This window comes from Pseudopodoces humilis, chromosome 4 (assembly GCF_049639895.1).
Source record: "Pseudopodoces humilis isolate 2021_Gansu_Grassland_sample_001 chromosome 4, ASM4963989v1, whole genome shotgun sequence".
In the NCBI taxonomy this organism is placed as follows: domain Eukaryota; kingdom Metazoa; phylum Chordata; class Aves; order Passeriformes; family Paridae; genus Pseudopodoces; species Pseudopodoces humilis.
The window spans coordinates 18,355,365-18,377,928 of record NC_142203.1 but is presented as its reverse complement, the minus strand read 5'-3'; the positions used below and the strand labels follow the sequence as shown (position 1 = coordinate 18,377,928).

The following is a 22,564-nucleotide window of genomic DNA, read 5'->3' as shown; positions in this document are numbered from 1 at the left end:
CAAACAATTTTTCATTTCTGTTTTACAAACACTAATCAGGTGATGTAGAACCAACTTTATTACCTGATTTTATTGAAACAACCCAAAACAACTGTATCTCATAACTTAATAGTAGCTGTGAATACATTTTCATCTTTGACAATGTTTAAGATATCTTTTTAAGTATGCTTATACTTTCCTTCTAGCTTTTCAACTTCCCTTTTGAAGTACACTGTAGCAATCTCTGATCTTTGATGACACTATGGTATAAAATATGGTATCAGTCTGACTCAGCAGTAGTGCATCAAACAGCGATGGGTCTCAGGACTAAGAGAAAAAGGGCTCTTTTGTTGCTTTCTGTTGCTTTAAAATAAAACATCAAAAATAGAGAACACCAAATTAAGACAATTATTTTAAATAAAGAGTCTACACTTCTGAGCTGGTATACGCAGCATGACAGTGGCTGAAGGGAATCCCTTGAGATCATCTACTTGTATGCTCAGAGCAGGGTCTGCTACAGCAGGTTACCTAAAGCTGTGCTCAGCTAAATTCTGACTATACGTAAATATGAGAACTCCACAGTCAGTCACAATGTTTGATTTGCCTCAGAAAAAATATATATGCTTTATAATTTTGGATTACATTTTCTGGTTTTTAGTGTGCCATCATTGACTCTTGCCTCGCAGAGGGCAGTACGGAGCAATGTCCAGCTCTCTCCAGTCCCTCCCTCCAATATTCACACACAACAGTTAATATCTTTAGCAATGGGCAACAAAGAGACACAGACCCCCTTATGCAGCCAAAAGAGATCACTTTATTGTAGAAATCACCCCCCTTTTACACCTTAAATCTCAGCCCAAACTTGGCAGAGGAAGGGCACCATTGGCTGGCTCAGCTGCAGTGCTGCTGTCCACGATTCACAGCTATCTCTCACCCCTCAACAGCCCAGCCTGCAGCTCTGCCTTCCCACAGGGTGGTCTAGTGAGCATAAGCCTTAACATCTCTGACAATTATAATCCCATATCCCACAGATATCGTCCCAAAACTTTTCTTCCCCAGGACGAACAGCTGCAGCCCCCTCAGCATCTCTTCCCATGCTGGATGCACCAGTCCCTCAGTCATGGCTGTGACCCTACGCTAGACTTTCTCCAGTATATTCATGTCTTCCTCATGCAAAAGCCCAGAGTCAGACACAGCATTTCACACACGTCTGCACTCACTCAAGAGGGGTAGGATCACTTCCCCTCACCTGCTGGCAAATCTTTGCATATGAGGCCCAGAATGCTCTTGCTCCCCACTTTGGCATAAGGGTACATTGCTGGCTCTTGTGCAGCCTGTCCCAGCAGAGTTCCCAACTCCTTTTCTGCTATGTTTTCAACCAATCAGCATGCTACTTACATATTATTTTCCTTATTTCTAACCTGAAGATATTAACAGTGTAGTGAAAAAAATTAGTATCTGTAGGACATGGAATATGTCAATGTCTCCCAGTTAAAGGAGCCCAAAAATAAACAAGCAATATTTTCCCCCAATAAATAAAAAAAAAAATCTTGAAAAGGAAAGTAAGTTTAAAATCCATCAATAAGAGTAGCAAACTGAACATACACTAGAATTCTTTGCAGCCAGAGGTGGACAGTAAAGAGAGGGGAGTTTTATGAAGCTGTGAATGTAAAAAGGAAAACATGTCCCAAACAGATCCTACCTTTAGAAGGTAATCACATATTTTGCATATATGAACTTGTTTTGAAAGCTGATTTGTCAAGATTTTCAGAACTCAAAAGGACAGTTTACTGTCAAATACGTCTCAAAGTAAAAAAACCAAACAAACCAGGAATGACACCACAAGGCTCACAAACCACTCTTTTCTTTTCCCTTAAAATACAGGCATTGTCTTTTCAATGAATGCTGAATCAGCTTTATTTATCAGAAGACAATTACATCTGTAACATTAAACAACAGCCCATTGTCAATTTCACTAAAACTATGGTATAAGGATAAGACAATCAGGATGTCAAATGTTTTCCTCATCATTGCAACAGCCTAGAGTGGCTTTCTGTTACTAACAAGTTTGCACTACCAGGCTAGGCTATGCCTAAAACCCTTTTAAATTCCTTCACATATCCAAATCATCGGAAAAAATACAGGTATAAAACATAAATCACCACCGGCAATAATTAACCCTGCATAAATGGTGCAAAAGAGACCAGAATCTCTACTCATCAGTGCAATACAGCACAGCTGCACATACTGAAGACAAAACACTGTTAGATCTTTTGTTCTGCTTCAACAAAACACAGAAACAAAAGCAGCAAAACTGCTATGACACCTTTTCTGTCTTTTTCAATTGCAGAGTGCCATAATATCCCCAAGCACAATCAGTTCTTGTGATGGCAGCTGATCATTTGCCTGCAATGGGCAGGCAACCAAAATACACCCAATGTGTATCACTTAACATTGCACTTCCACACTCTTTATTTGTGAATTCCTGAAGGTGAATCTCAAAACAGGCTTCATTTATCACAAAGAAAGCACTTAAACATTTAACCATAATGATTTCCATCGGAGATAGTGGCTAGAAGGTAGTAAGAAAAGGAAATCAAACTATTACATCATTAAATATGATGTAATAAAGCTGACTGACACATCTGTATCCACAAGTCTTGAACTAGGAAGAAAATCTACAAGTGTAATGTTGTTGTTCCTGAATATACTCTGAATTTTAGAGCTCTCTCTAAAGCATCATTGATCAAAAAATCAGACATTAACCAAGCTGCTTGAGAACAAATTTCTTTCTGCTCAATTAACTCACCAATGTGCACAAGACAAGAATTCCTTTTCATGTCAAAGAAGACAGTAGAATTCATTACAGAAAAAAAGTTTACAAGCAGCTTTGCAGCAGGAAGCTCAAGTGTAGTAAGGTGAGGCATTAGGGTGGGAGGGTGATCAGAACAGTAGCTGCTGATAAAGAAATTCAGAACAATGGGTTATTGCTTTAGATGTCAGATTTCTTTAAAAAATGGGGAGTTGCTAAGTATTTTGATACTACAAGCAACTGCTGCTATTTCTTTGAATAAAAAGAAAAAGGAAGAAATGCAAGTTTGTGAATATTATTTACTGTTAATCAACACATCTTAACCAAAGTTTTCATAATACTCAAAGCTACATTTAAGTATACAAGAGTCTCTATCACAAAAAATAACAAGCAGAACAATTAAACTACATAAGGCCTTAAAAGCACAGTGTGTATTTTTTGAATATTATTTTGTTTACAATTAGGCTACATATAATTAAGTTTATTTTTCATAGTGTCATTCACGCAAAATGCATTCAAGGGAAAGGCAACTTAAGTTTTGTTTTACCATGAGTTAATAGAAAAATGTCAATATTCTCTTCTTGCCACTCCTCCCACCCAGGCCTGATTAGTAAAATATCAATACAATACTCAAAAAAATAAGCTTTTTGACTAAACATCCAAAATTAAGCCAAATCAGTTAATTGCTAAGTTGCAAACGGTTTATTACAATGAACTTCAAAGTTGTTCTTAAAGACACATTGTGGGTCTAGAAAATCAGTGTTCAAGAAGTCTTCTAGGTTTTAAAAGTCTTACTGGTTTCAAAGAGGTATTTTGTGGCCCCAGTAGCAATCGTGTGAATGATATTTGCATTACAACAATGATAACTTGTGGCACTATTTTGGCAAGATTAGGACTCCTGAGCACATGAGTGGGTACATTTTACTATTCTGAAAGCTAAGGGACAACATGAGTACAAAACAATTCAAGGAAAACTAAGCACAAAAGAAATTAAAAATATGGAAAAAGATATCTATTTTGTCTGCTTCTCCCTATAACAGGGCATGAGTAATTTCCAGTGACTGTTTATTCTTATTACATACATTAGTATTTGCTCAAATTTCATGGCTATTACGTTTTCACAGAAGAACTACTTTAAAGTTTGTATTTTAATTACACCTGTGCAACAGAGTAAGTCACAGTACACCTTGAGATGTTTAAAAAATATTTATAAACTTGTGTTTGATATGCTAAAGCACTTGGCAACACTTTGAAAGCATTTGGTTTTATATAATTAAATTTTCTTACAGTACTCATTGTGATTTTTTTCCTTAACATCTAAGAAGAAAAAAACCTGACACAAAGAAATATGAACTGCCAAGTCTGACTGTATGATGATGTAATTCCAGTTTATAATGCTGGCATTAAAACCTTCATTAATTATGTTAACAAATCATTACCTGTAAATTTAATGAAGGCAACCGAGATGATTTGAAAACACAACATTCAGGTTTTAAGTTACATATTTATCAAGGCGTGCAGTTCTGCAGTGAAATGAAAAAAACATATAAATACACAACGAAAGTTACAAGTTCACCAGTTCCTGTGACACAAATTGTTTTAATCTTTCAAGGTACTGTCCATAGAGTTCCACATCATTATGGCCCGCTCCTTCTACCCACAGTGGTTCTACAGGTCTCTGGCAGCGCTCAAATAATGCCAGGCCATGTGAAAAGTCAATGACTTCATCTTCAGTTCCATGGATTATTAAGACAGGAGATGTTATTTTAGAAATTTTGTCAATGCTGTAAGGAAAAGATTATATCCATGAAAACGATGGCACAGTTCTGAAATACATGACAGGAATTTTCTTCTAAGATCTAAACTAAGATCTACTTAGCTTTTCAGTCTTACAGAAACATATTGCAAATTACTTTGTTCACAGTTATCCAGACTAACAATTCACTGGATAGAACTACTTATTAGAACTAGGTATTTACATGTAATGTATAGGAGAATTAATTACTTCTTTAGAGATATCCACTAAAATGATTAGAGATGCAAAGTGCCTAGAAGGTTTATAAAGTTTTGTAAACTTCTTCAAATCAAATGTTCCTCTTTGATGTTATTCACTAATTTTTCTTCAATTGTTTTATTAAGCCTTTGAAAAAAAATTCAGAGAATTTTCCAGACTGTTTTTCTAACTGAAAACTTCTGCAATAGAGAAAATGTATGCTAAATTAAAAAAAAAAAAATCCTTCAACTTACTTTGGGAATGCATCAAAGCAGTACGTCCTCTTCGTATCAGGAAAAGCTACTCTCATTCCTGAGGTCAGTGGAGAATGAAGAATTACAGCAGCACTTTCATACCTAGCAGCGAGATCCACAGATGGCACTGTTCCTATACTCTGGCCATATATAATCACATTTTCAGGGCGAATTCCATATCTAGAAAATTAGAAATGTTTAAAAAGTGTCATATAAAGTGAAACAGACAAAAAAAAAATCTACAGAGCAAGGCAAAAAAAGCATTTCTGAAGATGAAAATTTTCAGAAGGGCATCAACTATGAAACAGGAGCTGGTAGAAGAACAACCAAATCTGTTCTATGGCATTCCTGACTAAACCACACAATTACGTTTACTCTCTGTTTGCAGTACTTTCTTTCCTTATGCCTGAATGGTATTGAAATACTGAATTAATTTTTAAAATATGGATTTTTGAATGTAGTGTAGCTTATATACTAGTTTAAAGTCTTTACTATTAACTCCAGTGGACCTAAAACACAAAACTGATTAGAGCCTTAATAGCTCTTTGGTTTTCATCACATGAAACATAATCAAGCCTGCAAAAATTTGGTCAGCTTTACTCTTCTGATACCTGATAAAACCTGCAAGCTGGTAACATTGTTTATAAATTTAGTGAGACTAAAGGCATGCCCATACTGACAGTGATCAGTATAATAATATTGAGCATTCCATGAAATAGCCAAGAAGCTTGTTCTTATCAACCTAATCCACAAACAAGACAGCCCAACAGGGAATACAGAACTGAAGTAAAAGCTTCCCTCCTAGTGCAGTTAACAGGAGTAAACAAAAGAAACATCTAGTTAACACTTACACAAGTCAGTTTAATATATTTCTCAGCATTAGTGTGAATAAAAAAAGCAATTGCTATCCATTACAAGGGAAAAGCCTCTGAAGAGAATGGTAAGTCGGCCAAGAACAGTGCCTGCAACAAAGTGAGCTGCTGATCCATTGCCTGTACTCTTAGAACAGGTCACATTGCAACAGTGTCTCTAAACTTGGGAAAGGAAGAACTTTGAACGGGAAGAGGCACTTCATTGCATCAATACCAAACCTAAGAAAACCCCACATGCAAAAAACCCAAAACAACAACCACCTTCCCCAAAGCCCCATAAAACAAACCAACTCCTCCACATCACCTCCAAAGCAAAACTCAAAACCCCAAAACTAAACCAAAAAACCCAAACCCAAACCATTGTTGTCATGCATTATTAAAAACTTGTTCAACTTTTTAAGTAAGAGCAGCATAGCCTAATGTCACTGTGGAACAGCATGAGGTAAGTTTGATTCTTGCCACTTTAAAAGGAATGAAAATCAAGTGAGAAAAGTGCACCTGTTACCTTGTCTACAATAAAGGTATGCATATTTTCTGCCAACACTGTATAACGGCACCCAGACCCGTAAAGAAGTTATCAAATTAATATATTTTGAATGCCTCCAGTAAAGTCACAACAGCAGAAGTAACAAAAATATTCTCCAGTATCTTATAAACACGAGTAAATAACTGTATAGGTAATCAAACACTAAAATCAATAAAGTCTAAGAGACTAAAAAATCAGAAACATTAGGAAAAAAATGCTTCATGTGTATCAAGACATTCAAAATACCAGCCAACAAAGCAGCTTCCCCCAAATCCCCAAGTCCTTCTTAATAAGCTGGAAAAAAATGTCATCTAAGTTGCATCAGTATATAATAAACAGTTTAAAAAAATGTATCTAGGAAGATTTCAATAACATGTAAGTAATTGTAGTATTACTTATATGTTATGTATCAGTAGCTGAATTCATTAGGCATGTCAATAACTTGCTAAATTTGGTTTAAAACCCACTGTTCACATCTAACATTGTCTAGTTAATACTCACCTATTTATTTAAATGGGTTCTGATAGAGTGAAATGTAAAAGCTTTTAAAGTATTAGCACAGAGACAGACTGCCTGACACAGGAATCTTGCTACATCATGACTACTTAAATACTGTCAGTGTTTCCTAGAAAGAGTTTCTAGTCATAATCAGATCATGACCAAATTAAGACTTCTAAAACTCTAAGTCTTCATCATCAGCCTGGAACTATTAGCAGGCCCTTCACCTCATGACAGTTCTCAAAGAATAAGCAATTTCAATCATTAACAAGACTTTCTGAGAATTCCAGCACACATAAATACAATAAATTAAAGCTTTCAAACAAAAAACAAATCTAATGTCTTCACTATTTCTGCATCTCTTCTGAAATACCTGACAACTTAGCACTCATCCTTTTAAATTCACCTCCCAATTCACATCATATTTGTCTATTCTGAAAGTACTGTGCCACCTTCCTTTCTTCCGAAACAAAACTTGCATTAATACCTGACACATTTCATCACTAGTATGGCATGCAGTTTGCACAGCACATTATGATAAATAATTTCAAACAGGCCTTGCCAATTACCACACTTATGTTTCCTAGAATGTTGAGTTTTACAAGATATACAGGCCATTACACAGGAATTTAAAGCACTACTGTCCTAGTTCAGGGGTCGCCCTAGGACAACCTAAAAAGTATATTTTGAAACATATATTCTCCTCTTTCTCATTATTCTTTCTCATATTTTTTGATCAAATTCCTTCAGTCTGAAGATAGATTTTTGGCTACAAAAAAATAAACCAAGAAAAGTATTTACGATATCTGGATTAATCCTTATTCCATCAGTCAAATAGATTGCCTCACAATGCCCAGCAGAAGCTACATACTTTGCAATCTGTAAACTGAAATAAAGAGGTCAATAGCCAGAAGTGGTGGCTCCAAGTAGACTTCTGAATATTCTGGCTTGAAGAGGATAAAAACCTAAATAATCATCCCCCACCTCCCCAATAACAAACTCCAAGAAGCTTGGAAAGCAGAGATTACATCTACCCATTCCAGTCTTCCCTTTTCTGTTGAAAAAGTTTAGTGGGCTACCCCTGCCTGGGTGCCAGGCACCCACCAATGCATCTCTCTCACTCTGCTCCACAGCTGGAAAGGGGAGAGAAAATTTAGTGAAGGGTTTGTGGGCTGAGATAAGGACTGTGAGGGATCTCTCACCAAATATCATCATGGGCAGAACAGGCTAGATTTAGAGATATTAATTGATTTTATTACTAACAGAATCAAAGCAGGATAATGAGAAGTAAAACAGACCTTAAAAACACCTCCCCCCCACTCCCTCTCCTTCCCAGCTCTACCACCTGCCCCAGCAGTGCAGGGAGACAGGGAATGGGGGTTGTGGTCAGTTCATTACATGTTCTCTCACTGCTCAGGGTGAGGAGTCCTTCCCCTGCTCACCACGGCATCCCTCTCATGGAGACAGTTCTCCATGAACTTCTCTGATGTGAGTCTGTCCCACAGGCAACAGTCCCCCTCAAACTGCTGCAGTGTGGGTTGCTCTCCCATGGGGTGCTGTCCTTCAAGGATAGGCTGCCCCAGTGTGGGCTCCTCTCTCCACAGCTCTCCCATGGGGTCACAGCTTCCCTTCAGGCATCCCTCTGATGATCCCCTTCAGAAATCCTCCCTGGGCTGTGGGTGGATCTCTGCATCCCTGTGGATCTCCAAGGGCTGCAGGGGTGCAGCTGCTTCACACCATGGTCTGCACCACAGGCTGCAGGAGAATCTCAGCCCCAATCCCTGAAGCACCTCCTGCTCCTCCTTCCCCACTGACCCTGGTGTCTGGAGGATGTTACCATCACATCTTCTGACTCTTTTCTGGCTGAAATGCAATGCGCAATATTTTTTTTTCCCCTGCTCTTCTTCTTAAATATGTTATCCCAGAGGCACTACCATAATTTCTGATTGGCCCAGCCTTTGCCAGTGGTACATCCATCTTCAGAGCTGATAGAGATTGGCTCTGTCAGAAATGGAGGACGCCTCTGACTGCTTCTTACAGAAGGCACCCCTGTAGCCCCCTGCTACCAAAGCTTAGCCTTGCAAGCCAAATAGAATGGACTTCTGAAATGTTTGGAAAAAATAAGAGCTTAACTGTCTTTTATTTATATAGCAAAAAATAAATAAATAAGCATATATATATATATACACTATATATATATATATAGCAATAACTATTACTGTCTTTCAGAAGTATCAACTTAAAACAGGAAAATCTCTTAAAAAGACAACTGTTTTTAAGTTCCCTACTGAACTGAAATTTATTTACTTTTTTTGATAGACTCATAGCCTGTTAAACTCCAAGAAGTTTTGTATCAAATTATCTGACGACTACATACCTGGTCTCCCAAAGGAGGAGTGTCAGATCAAGAGAAAAAGTCACATTAACATTGTTCTCTTAATCAGTGCCTTTTAAGTACAAGCCATTCTGAGGAAGGGGAACATGACATTTACAGAGCCATATGTTTCAATTAGCTCCTCTGGTTACAAGAGGTCAAAGACATGCTGTAAAGACTTGGTATCTTTGGAAGCTCATTATGTTGATAATAGGACTAATGTAAACACTGTTGTCCACTCAGGTAATATTAGATAACTTGGGTCAGCATAGACAGACCTTCAGTATGGGGTTGAAGGTAATAGAGGGTGTTTTTAGGTTTGGGAATTTTTTTTAAGCCATAATCACCAACCTTGGCAGAAAAACCTTAAAACTAGCAATGCACAGATGTACCTTCTTAGAGAAAGCGCTATTCCTGTGGACAAGTTATTCTGGGCAAAATCTAGTGCAAGACTTGATAGATATTTTCTGCAGTTTAAAGGCCAACTGCAACATCTTTCTCTTTCCCAGAGCAACTGAGATTTCAATTCCTTTCAACATCCAATTCATCCTCTACGTTCACACTCTTAAAGCTTACCTGCCCAGAAATCAGATGGAGTTTAAAGAGCATTTTTGACACAGAACCTGTGTTCATGTAAGCTTCCTAACCTCCTCACAGAGTGTCTGAGCACTCACAAATTTCTGTCTCATGACCACACTAAAGGCACAGGTTGATGTCACTACAAAGCTAAGCTACTGCCAAACAGAAAAAAAAAAATCACTTTCCTATTTGCAGGTTCAGCAATGTGTTCCCCCTCATTAGCTTTAACAGCTCATGAAAAGGAACTACATAAATCTTGTCTGGGAGTAGTGGAGCAACTGCTTTTGTGCTCTTTTGTGCTGCCTGTGTTCAGGGACAGGCTGGAAACAGCATGCCACTGGTAGGCTAAGGAAGGAGCAAGCCAATAAGTTGTTGTAACTGTCCCAACTGTTCCACTGCCTGGAACCAGGGCCCAACATAACACTAAGAAAGCCAGAATCTTTTCTGTGGCCTTACATATGCTGACCAGATATGGATGGTCTCCTTTAAAAGAAGCAACCCTAAACACTCTTGGCCTGATCTTTTCAGCCTCTGGTAGAAAAAGAACTGCTAAACAGCAATGAAATATTCTTTTTATTTCCATTAATAATGAACTTCATGTGATAAGGAGAAACTGTTTCACTATTTCCTTGATATTGCTGTCTTTGTAACAAGACATTTTCTGCACTTTTCTAAACACTTATCTTACTGGTGGACCACCTTTTCTCTGTCCCTCCATTCTCTTTTTTTCTTCTTCATGGAATCATAGAACAATTTAGGTTGGAATGTGAAATAGTTCAGGCCCCTGCCATAGGGAGGTAATATTTCACTGAATCAAGTTGCTCAAAGTGCTGTCTGACCTTTCCTCGAACACTTCAATTAGAAGTACATCACTTACATTGGATATTCACCTTATTTTATATATTCACTGGATATGTATCAGGCTACCATGATGTGCAATAAGCAAACTACAAAATGCATGTCTGCCTGTAACAAGGTAGGTAGAGTTTTTTTTCTTTGGGTTTTTGATTTTTTCTTTTTTGTTTGTTTTGTTTTTTTAACTTCAGTTACCTTTAAGAAACAAATTCCAGCAGCAATTACCATGCTACACTGTCAAGTTCTTAAAAAATACCTGCCATTTTGATCTAGATATACATAAAGGACACAAAACAACTACTGTTCTTAAGTATCGATGAGATCAAGCTTAGAAAATGCACAAGAAGGGTGCATTTTCCATAGTACCTGTTTAGGCTTACACTAGATGTAGAGAAGCTACAGCTTGTCAAGCTATTGCACACACACATTTACAGAGGAAGCACTAGAGGCACATAGAACAAGGGGGAACATCCTGAGGGCATTTTCAATGCACATCCAGAATCTTTTGTCATCATGGACATAACACATGAAATTAAACTGCAAGTTGCAGAACATGAAGGGCATGAACATTATCCACACCTGTAACTATCAACATTCCAGGCCACAGATAAAATTCAGGAGCATACAGCTCTTCCTCAACTGATGTGCACATTCCCCTTCTTGTGCATATGTTGAGGGTTGAGTGTCCTTCCTTTTGTTCCGTCTCACTAATGGAACTTTTTGCCCATTAATTGCGGGGAAACCTGATTGCTGGTACTTGTTGGGTGCTTGAGAAACACGGGGAGTTCAGCTGGGCCCAGGGGGGAAGGGGAGCAGGGGATGAGGAGGGCGGGGTGGCTGAGGGCTGGCTGGTTTCTTGGGCTTGAGAGCGAGACACTCTTTCCGAGTTGTTGCGGCTTGGAGAAGGGAATTCGCCATCACCCAGACGGAGCTGCTGCTTTTTCTCCTTCTTCCCTCTTTGTTGGTGGCCTCACAGCCCCTGTCCTGCCGGGACGTGTGGCAGTGCCAGGCACCGCCGCGGAGCTGCTGATACACCTCAGCCACCAGCCCAAGATCTCAGCTCATCCCTGCTGTTCCAGCCGACTGTTCCTCGGAGCCCTGCAGGAGCACCGGGACTGACTGCCCGAGGGGTTTGTGAAAAACAAAACCTCTCCTCCATCCCATCTCAGCCGAGAAAGCTGTCACGGGCCCCTGGTTCTGTTTTCTTGCTAATGCTGTAGTTATTGTTGTTTGTTTGCCTGGTTATACTAGTAAAGAACTGTTATTCCTATCCCCAGATTTCTGCCTGAGAGCCCCTTGATTTCAAAACTATAATAATTTGGAGGGAGGGGGTCTATATTTCCATTCCAAGGGAGGCCCCTGCCCTCCCTACCAGACACCTGTCTTCCAAAACCATGACAGCATACAATATTTTACATTAGGAGAAGAAAAAAGAAACTGTTTTATGAGAAGCAAGCCCACTGTCCCTATTATAATCAACAAACTGCACCTTCTCTGCCTCTTTCATGAGAGTTTGGCCTTTTCTAAACTTCAAAATGCTACCATTACACTTGTTCTGTTGTCAAGATTTCTCTTCCTTGATAATTGAGCTACTATTCCCTATGAATTTAAACAAAAACTCAATTTCTCTCCAAATTTGTATAGTACTGTACAAAGTTACAGTACTTCAGCTTCTAGCTGAGCCACCCTCACCTATTCTACTTCTGAATAAAAAGGTAATTTGTGAATTGTCAAATGAACACTTTTGGCCAACATCTGAAGAGGTTCAGTATTATTCCTATGTCTGGCTGTTCAATTTATGGACATCCTGTCCACTTTGACACAACATCTGATTTTGAGATTTACCCTTAAATTTTTCAATTATTTTGCAGTCCATGATAAGCAACAATGAAAGGACTGTTTGCCTTCTTACAGGTAAATCTGGTCATGAGGCAATCTGGCACATCTTCAGAGGTTTCTGAATGAGCACCACTTGCCCTGCATTTGCCTGGGGCTGGTTAAACCTTTCCACCCTTGCTAGGGTGTCATCAAAGGCCTTCAGAGATGAGAACAGCAGAAAATAGGCGTATCCCAAAATGACTCCTGGTATTTCAACACTTGCTAGTTTAGCTATGACAGCTGGAAAAAGAATGTCCTCGCTTGCAGCTTTTATATAGTCCCATGCACATGAATATGCAACAACGGACAACTTTTCCAAACCCAATGAAGGAAGTGAATCACAGCACCCTCTTTCATGGCTGTCATGCATATAGGTAGTAGCTACTGCTTCCTATTAACATACTCAAAGAAGGTAAAGAATAGAGACACAACTCAGCATCTACATCTGCTATTTACCTGTTTTGATAGACTGTCAAATTCGTTTTCTTTATTAATTTATATTAATATTAATATTCACAGCAAAATCTCATCATCACCCTCAGTATGAGTTCCAGACTATTTCATCCCAGGTGCCCAGTCCCCATTGAACACCTGTGCTGTTTTACAGGTGAGTATGTGGATTGTCTTTCCAAGACACAAAAATTAGGATGCTAGCAAATCTTTACCACAAGCAGTTTTGTTGACTGTAGAATTAAACCTGCATCAGCATTTCAATCACCTCAGAAATACCATTCAGTGCTGGGTTCTATGATTCCATTTTTCAGAACAGGGAATGCAGGGAGCTATGGGTGACTGTGATCAATCTCCAAAGGTGATTTCTCCATTCTTTTCTTCATCACATCACAAACTGTGAGGCACAGTTTAAAACTCTAAAGTCCCTCTCTTATCAACAAGGAATTGCAGCTATACTCAATTTATCCTGCAAACAATCTGTTGAATTAATTTGTTTTTTTCAGAATTAGTTATAAATGTTAAAGATAGTGCCAGTGTGAAACTGACAGAACGGGCTATGCTATGAAAGTGAATCAGGGCTGCAGCAAATGCTCAAAGGCTCTGTTCTAATCCAGATATTCATTGAGAATTTTAACACAGCTGAGCAATGTCTCAGGGCTCAAGAAAATACTATAGCTGGATAACCAAACTTTGAGCCAGAATATCCAGAGCCATGCGCTGAGTTTCTCCCTGATACATCCAGCATTCAGATACAAGGATGAGACCAGGCTGGCCAATTGGAAAGCCGTTCTAAATACTACAGGTGTAACTGGCAACACCAACCTCTTTCTCAGCAGTAGACCAAATTCAGTTCCCATGTGTGAAATTCACAAGTTGGGCAGACCAATGTAAACTTTCTACAGTCTACAGAATTACCTAATTTCTACAGGAGTTGCAATAATAAAAATAAAAAAATAGCGGACAAAAAAAGGGACTAAAGTGAGGTCATTCCTGAACATATCTTACAAAATATATTTAGAGGTCTACCCAACAACATCTGCTCATGAAACAGCATGCTTAGATGGGGCATTACAATCATAGAATAGTTTGGGTTGGAAGGGATCCCTTTAAAGATCCTGTAATTCCACCTTCCCTGCCATGGGCAAGGATACTTTCCACTACACCAATCTGCTGAAAGTTCCATTCAACCTGGCCTTGAACACTTACAGGGATGAGGAAGTCGCCCACAATTTCTCTGGGCAACCAGTTCTTCTCTTGGCAACATTTTTGGGCAACCTCTTCTAGTGCTTCACCACACTCACAGAGAAGAATTTCTTTCTTATAATATCTCAATCTACCCTCTTTCAGTTTAAAGCCATTTAAACTGTGTCCTATCAATTATGAACAATCTCATTTGTTTAGAGAAAGTAGACTTCATTGCTTAAGAATTGAGGTGAGACTTCAAACTGCAGTCCCATTTCCTTGCAGATTTTCTATTCATTCATTATGAGGAAGAAGAGAATAATTACAAATTAGTTTATTAAACAGAGTCTGTAAACTGACAGTCTGTAAAGTATTACATTTCACCATCTAATTCTCTTCCATTTTCTGTTACATTTTAATAATTCAGACTGTCTTTCACATTGTTCAAAAGCCACATCGTGCTTTTGGTAACCATTACTGGGTCCTTCACTGAGTAGCCAATGTCTAGATCACCCACAAGCACCTACACCTACCAGCAACAAGCCACAGTCAACAGTGCACCTATGGCAGGCTCTTGGCTTATGGAACAGTTATATCTCAACTTTCCACTGTAATAAAAATAAATACCAAGAGCTAATCTAACAACCTAGTATGCATGTTTTTTAATAGATTAAGCTGAAAATCTGTCTCCTGTGGTTGAATGAGGTTTAGGATAGTAAGCTTTTCCCTATTTAATACATGGATAACATATGCTTATTTGAAAAGAAGTATCATACTGTTATAAAAGAAATGCAAGACTAAATGCGTATTTAAAACACTGAAAAGGGGTAATCTGCTCATTAATACTACATTGATGAAGTTCTGAACTCACTGTGACAATTATCAGGATCCAGGATTTAAAGTCCACATGCCCTTACACTTAAGTCATATCCCTGATACTATATTAAACAGGATGCTCAAGTCATAACAACACACTTCAGGTTTTTATACCTTTTTGGTGTAAAATATGCTGTGTGCTGGGATTTTTTTGGTGAGCAGTTATTCTTATGATTGTATACTATTTTAAAAAATAGTCTTTGTAGTCTGGGTATTTGTAACATGAGAAAAATATTGAGCTAAATGAAAAAAATATGGTGAAAATTGCACTCAAATTAGAGAAGCTGTACTTATTTGGTGCAGGATTCTCACGGGTTCTCACCTGTATCAGTGAATGCATTCAGAGTCTTTCATGTTGCTATTTCATCTCCCACAAAAACAGAGGCATAGAACGCAGAAATTGCTGAAATAACATCTTTCCATTTGCATATTTTTCCTGTCCATTTTATTCTGCTTGAGTTAACACCACTGCTCCAAATTCCTCCTTTTTTGTTCCCACCATAAGGTATTTACACAGATCCATTACAACCTCTCCCACACATTATATTTTGTGAAGATAGCTTTCTATATAAAGCAAAAAGATGTTTCTCTCTTTGGAAATGCTGTAGTTGCTAGTCAAAATTCTGAAACCAAGGTGATCTCAACACCATACAGAAATAGAGTCTCACCAAATTCTCTTGTACCAGCTTTTACTCTGCCCCTCCCTTCAAAAAAAAGTAGGTGATGGAAACTATCTGAAGAAACAACTTGCATTTTCTCACATCCACATCACAACAGTGGGTTAATTACTGGGTATCAATTATTATGGATTTTTACCACCTTTTTAATTTTTGCAGCTGAGAAAAATTCTCCAAACTATGACAATAAGGATGATCCTCTAATCATTCAAGACTAAAGCACAACTTACTAAATTTAAATCCATTTCTATTTTTCCAGTATGTAAACAACATACACTGAGCCTGCTTAATACTGACAGTGCCTTCACCAGCAGGCACCACCAGTCAGCTTGGATATGAACCCACTAATTCTAAATCACAGCACTGCTGTTTCAGCTACTGATGCATGTGAAATAAAACCATTTGACAAGCATACTGTAAAAAAAAAAATAGTAGCTAATGTCTTACCTTGTCCTAAGAGCCACCCAAGCAGCATCAATATCAGCATACAAATTCTTCTCTGTCGGCTTCCCAGAACTTGCACCATATCCAGAATAATCATAGGAGAATATGTTGCAATTGATCCGTGAACCCAGTCCTATATAAAAGCTGCTCATCTGACCCAGGTCAACAGCATTTCCATGTGAGAAGAGCAAAGTGTACTTGGCATTAGGTGAGCAACGCACAAACATACAGGCAATCCTGTTGCCTTTACATGTTCTAGTCATGAAGCACTCAATGGCATCTTTTTCTCTAGAAGAATATTGCCAGTCTGCTCGCTCTGAGAGATGTAAAGTCCAGCGACTACCACTCTCATCACACATCAGTGTGTATGTGGGATCAGGAGGTAAGAATGCCAGTTTGGAGGCAATTTTCCCTGGACATGGTGGACAACAGAACAGGCAACACAGTTCACTAAAGGAAAGATTATTCATCTTCTAGTCTGAAATGGGAAGAGAGAATAGTATCAGTTTCCAGATACAATCTGACATTAAAAAACTCCAACTTTAAAAAAATATAAACATAACATCTCTAGAAAATAATGCATAACTTTTGAACATTCATGTATAATTTTTGAACAAAACACAGACTTAAATACATATATGTGTATTTCCATATAATATCTAATTTAATATTATTAGTTATTTCATAATGAGTGTATTATTAAAGAGGAGTGACAACTCTAAAGCCCTGCCAGATATCAAAAGTAAAACATGATTACCCACGGAAAGAACAAAAATGAGTTTTGGATTCTCTTTGTAGGAAATTAAGTTCCTCATCTTAAGACATTAAAAAAAGTGTTTTTCCCACTCACAAATACGTATGTGATAAAGAACAATCAAAAGTTGTTCCAGAGTTGCAGCATACTAAGATTATGCAGATTTCTGCAGCTAAAAATCACTACAGCAATTCCTAAATACAATGAATACGTATTGCAGTCATGAGGTATGGGCTCCTGCAAGCACTATCAGATGTATGAAGGCTGCATGAAGGTCAAAATTTAGAAGACAAAACATGATGATGCTTCTGGCTTAACAAACACTGTAGAGCTTTGATACAGGAAAATGTAGCCATAAACTTATCTTTGCTCCTCATACCTGCTGACCTAAATGTTTTGAAAACCTTCATAGAAATTCTTAGCTGTATTGCACACAGGAATTTGGATTGTATAAAAGACACAATTGGGGTTTCTTTTCATGCTTTAAGAAACACATCCAAACTAAACACTCTATCACAGATATTTGTTAAAGCAATATAATATAATATATAATATAATCTATAATACCAATGCATAGGTTTTAACAGTGGGTGGGGAGGAGAAAAAAAAGTAAACACCTAAAAAACCCCTACACCTAAAGCAAGCTTGGTAAAGATACAGTTGCTCTTAAAGCAGATATTGTGTTCCCTTAATTTAGAGCAGTGAGAAGGGGGGTGGGTGGAATCCTTTGTTGCTGCAATACTTCTCAGAGATAAGAAGGGCAATGAAATTTGACAAGTACAGTGCTGGAAAGCAGCACCCCAAAGATAAGCGTTTACACTACTTTCCCTGTGTTAAGGCATCTCATCTCAACTTAAACAACTTTTTCATACCAAATCTACCTACAGGTCCCAAGTTCATCTCCTCACTGTTCCCTATAACATAAACACAGTTTCACATGCTGGCTTTGAGTCAAGCTACAAAACAAGCAGATTTCAGTTGTCAACAGTACCATGCTGTTCCAGAAGTATTTGGGTCATCCAATAAAACAAGAAGATCTTACTGCTAACTTTAATACCTAACAATATTTAGATATTTCAAATTTTTTCCCTTAAATCTGTACAGAAGTGTAGTTTACATATGTAAATTTCTTTCAAAGTAAGCTTTAAGAACAGTGCTACAAAAACACTTTAACATATATCACAGAACAACTATCTGTATTTTTGGATGTGTAAGTTGTCTCTTCCTTTCCTTCCAGCTTAGAGTTTTCACCCCTGGTTTTGTACCTAGTTTTACTCAAAACAGGGAAACCACAGATGCTTAAACATGGGAGATCAACACCATTTAGAGGATATGGCAGGAAGTACTGATCAGCTCCCATAAGAAGGTAGGTAGGCTTTTAAAGAAGATCCTAAATAAAAGACCATATTCCTGCCAGCAGAAGTAACAATAATCTTTTTATTTATCAGCACAATTAGTCATTCAAATTTGGAATAACTTATCCCTGTCAGATAAGATTATGTGAACATTAAGTTTCAGTTATACCCACAAGTCAGGATAAATGGAAGAAGTCTATGGAGAAAGCCTTAGTAAAACGTTTGGATTGTGTTATGCAAAGTAAAAATCCTATTGTTTTGGGGAGAGTGGGCGGCGGTGGTGTGAATCGGTTTTTTCTTTACTTCTCTTATAAATATGAGCACCAAAGAAACAACTTATTTCACCTTCACTTAATGAGTTCATCTTCACAGTCCAGAGAAGCTCCTGTGATGCCTCAACACGCTTTTTTCCCCAAGTACTTATGACCCAATACTCAAAATCACTCCTATTTTGATCAAAGACTATTATGGATCTGTTCTGAGTTTTCCCGCCTTTACAGAAACGCTGAAGGTAAAGTTAGATATTACACTTTGTTCTACCGGCTGATTATTTTTTTTTTTGTGAAAAATTTAAAAGAATTTGTACGTCCAAAAGTGAGACATAAATAATTTGTTCTGCCCAGGAACAGCATATTGCACTCTACACCAGCATACATCAGTAGCTACAGAATTTCTTATTTCTTACAAATCCACTTGTCAGAAAGAATTAGAACAGGAGTTTACATTATTTCTAAGTATAAAGAGCCCAGCAACACTACAAATATGATCTCACTCAGAAAACATTTGTTATTTGCCAAAGTAATTTCAGAAGACTGGAAACTAGCCTGCAAGGCTTCACACACAGTGCAGTACTGAAGTAAACCACAGTGAATCAGCTGATGTGGTGGTACTGTCCCCTAAAACAGCTTAAATCTGGCAATCACTAGATATGTCAAATGACACGCTGAAGACCACAGATGAAGTATTATTCCTCTCCTATGCTAGACTAATGCAGGTTTTATATATTGATCTTTTAATCCAATGGAAAATATGCCTACTAAAAACAAAAGATTCTGATTCCAGAATCGCTCTCCAATTAAATCATGGCTAACAACAACTCTTTCCTTTAAAACGAATACATGCTATTTTCTTCACTCAGAAGACCCAAGAAAAACAGCAGGTCACTAACTGAACCAATCTGACACGAAACATGTACTGAACATTCACAGGCAAATAGTTCCAACTAAATGCAAACAATGTTTTTATTCTGCTGGAACTGCTCTGTCACTCACTGTGATGGATTGTATTCACATGAGAGTGTGAATAAGCTGGATGTGTGCTTTATCTGGATTCTTAGTGAAGCTGAGGCAAAAACAACTCTGTCCAGATTACTTTAAGCATATGGTTCCACAAGTATAGATGAGTAACTTCAATGGGACTCATTTGACTAAGAGATGTTGTGAATACCTAAGGTATAGTCAAACACTTTCTGAGCATGTATGATGTAAATCTCTGTGCTCATTACAGCATCATCAGATCCTGAGATCAACACATCCCAACAACACAACTATCTCACCTTCTACTTGACTTTTCAGTAGTAATAAAAATATCAGTGCTATTCTGCAAACACAGTTCCAACAGCTGGTAAAATATACTAACCACAAAAAGAATACAATAAAGAAACATACATCCTCTTTAAAATTATATTGCATTTTTCATAGCAATTAAGTATGAAAATTCTGTGTAAGAAACTGCAGGAAACTCTTCTATTGCAGCAATAGAGGCTAAGAAATAAAACAGACCCAAGTTGTATTACTTAACCCTTCTGGGATAGCTTTTAAAAGGAAAGCCAGAGCATTTTATCAATTTTATTTGTTTAACTTTCTTACAAATAAAGACCTAACATATAAAATTACAAATGTAAAACTGCCCACACACAGTGATTTTAATTCATTCTGTGGCAATTAGCCTTCTCATAAAGGCTGACAAAAGGGGAAAAAAATGTCTATTTAATCTTAAAGATTAAGATCAAGTATTTATCTTGCGAATCCTAGGATAACACAAATGTATTTTTTTCATATAAGCAATTATTCCTGTCCTCTTATCTCTGTACATAATAACAAGAAAGTGGAACCTTTGAATACTTTAGTATGTATTAGTCTCAAAAGCAGCCCAACCCTTGCAAACACTTATCTAGAAATCTTATATTTACATTAAATATAAATTATTCTAATTGTTTATTTAAATTAAAGTGCCTATTTCATGCGAACTATTCACAAGAACAAAGCCAAACTCATAAATATAGCTGCTGGTTTGGAACTTTAAGTGTTGTTCGAACCATAACGGGCAAGATATTAAAATTGCTGGGGATTTTTTTGCTTGGTTGCTATTTGTGTGTATTTTGGTTGTGGATTTGTTGTTTGATTGGGTTTTTTTTCATCGTTAGTGTCCATTATATACTGCTGAAACAAGAAATTCTGAAGTATTTTCCCTCACACTTTGACTGAACACAATACAATGAAAATTTGAGTTCAAGCCACTACTGAAGTACCAATACTTATTTCTACACCTGTGTTATATTAAAAATGGAACAGAAGGATATGAATATCCTTTAACTAGTCCAACAGTTAAAGCAATAAAATATTCAGTAAGAAAGAATGTCTGATAGTGTCATTAAGTGTCTGATTAAGAGAACATTAAGAAAGAATACATAGTAAGTCCAGAAAACAACACAAAAGAAAGTCAATTAAATTATGAAAAAGCTATACTTAAGAAATTACTGTGAAGTAACTATTCAAGGTAGTTTTCAACGGACAAAGTATACTGCATGAAAACAGAGAAGCCTGGTGGAACGAAAACTTTGGTTAATTTGATTCTAAACAAATAAACACCATTGCTAGTCTTACAAATTCTAGCTATCTCAAAGAGAGACATTATACATCCTCTGCTGGTTACTTTGTATATATCAAAACCTAGAGGCACAGCTGAAAAAAAAAAAAAAAAAAAAAGGGGGAATACAGGAAACTCCCACTGAAAAATCCAGATGTCCTTTATCATCCGAAGAACAAACTAAACCTCTAAAGGTTCCAGATAGACTACTGCAGGATTAAGTCGATTACATAAGGCCTTGGACATACAGCCCGGACCTGCCCGGCTAAAGCCGTGGGCGCTGAAGCCCCGCTGTGTTCCAGCCCGGCCGGCCACCAGCGAGGAGCTCCGCCCTGCACACCGCTCCGCGCTCAGGTGGTTCTACTCTGATTTCCGCAGCCGCCAACTTCCTCCTTAATTACTGAACAAATACTCCAAATTTTTATATCAGTAATACCTGAGAGCAATGTTGAGGCCACTGTCACTCCCACCCTCAAAAGCAGAAGCTGAAGGAATAAACTTAACCAGGCTGGCGGGAGCTAAATTAGCTCCTCAGGCGTCCGCAACTGAAGAGGGTTCCGCAGAAGTCCTCAGCAGTGACTCAAAGGCACTGTTCGGAGCCGCGAAAAGCCGGACTTTAGCAAGCGTGTACAAGTCAAGGCGCCCGTTGCCAACAAAGGAGTCCAGGGCAAGACCACGGAGACGGGAGCGCCGGGACAGATCGCCCACAGCACCCGGGCACCCTGAGGCAGGCGACACCCCCAGACACCCCCGAGCCCAGCGGCACAGGGACGCGGCCAGGAAGGTGGCCGGGGCCGGCAGCTCCCCGCCCGGTTCGCGCCCGAGACCGAAGCCGCGCCGCCCGCCTCTCTGAGGAAACGCCGGTGGCTGCCGCGGGCCCTTCCGCTCGCCCCAGGGGCCGACACACGCCCGCGCCAGGCGGTGCGGACGGGCCGCGGGTCCGAGCGGGGGAAGAGACACGGACGGACCTGCGAGGAGGAAACAACTCGCCCACACACCGCGGCAGCGGGTCACCCGCACACCGTCCATCCCCGCCGCGCCGGCGGAGGACAGCCCCTACCTGCACCTGGCGCTCCGCTCGGCGGCCCCGCGCTCTCCCGACTGCCGGGTCGGTGAGGTGTGGGGGCGCCGGGTGGGCTGAGTTACGGCGGGGGGAGGCGGCCCCCGGCGCCCCGGCCCCGGCCCCGGCCGGAGAACGCGCGGCCCTGGCAGCGCTGAGCCCGCCCCGCGCAGCCTCCGGAGCGGCGCCGGCCTCGTCTCGCCCGCAGACTGCACCGGCGCGGCGGCTGCCGGGGCGGGCGGGGGGGGGCGGGGCGGGTCCGGCGGGCCCCAGCG

The 22,564-nt window shown here is 39.1% G+C and overlaps 1 protein-coding gene across 4 annotated transcripts; it reads right to left on the bottom strand.

The window, feature by feature from the left end:
- Nucleotides 1-3,070: 3,070 nt before the first annotated feature.
- Nucleotides 3,071-22,387, bottom strand: ABHD17B (abhydrolase domain containing 17B, depalmitoylase). 4 transcript variants are annotated; one of them, XM_088054267.1, is made up of 5 exons: nucleotides 22,290-22,306; nucleotides 21,666-21,818; nucleotides 16,256-16,730; nucleotides 5,039-5,218; nucleotides 3,071-4,575 (listed from the first exon to the last, which is right to left on the bottom strand). In XM_088054267.1, the coding sequence occupies exons 3-5, from the start codon at nucleotides 16,720-16,722 to the stop codon at nucleotides 4,356-4,358; spliced, it is 867 nt and encodes a 288-aa protein (XP_087910393.1). In that variant the 5' UTR covers nucleotides 16,723-16,730; nucleotides 21,666-21,818; nucleotides 22,290-22,306; the 3' UTR covers nucleotides 3,071-4,355. The 4 variants fall into 4 exon arrangements, with proteins under 4 accessions (XP_087910393.1, XP_014114585.1, XP_014114584.1 ...); XM_014259110.2 differs by lacking the exon at nucleotides 21,666-21,818 and having other exon boundaries at nucleotides 22,290-22,387; XM_014259109.2 differs by lacking the exon at nucleotides 22,290-22,306 and having other exon boundaries at nucleotides 21,734-22,268.
- Between the last annotated feature and the right edge of the window lie 177 nt (nucleotides 22,388-22,564).

Excerpts from the sequence above, each read along its gene's own strand:
- ABHD17B (XM_014259110.2), bottom strand. The coding sequence starts at position 16,722 with ATGAATAATCTTTCCTTTAGTGAACTGTGTTGCCTGTTCTGTTGTCCA. Across the intron at positions 5,219-16,255 it reads TGGGTGGCTCTTAGGACAAG|ATATGGAATTCGCCCTGAAA; the intron begins GTAAGACATTAG and ends CTAATTTTCTAG. Across the intron at positions 4,576-5,038 it reads TGCTTTGATGCATTCCCAAA|CATTGACAAAATTTCTAAAA; the intron begins GTAAGTTGAAGG and ends TTTTCCTTACAG.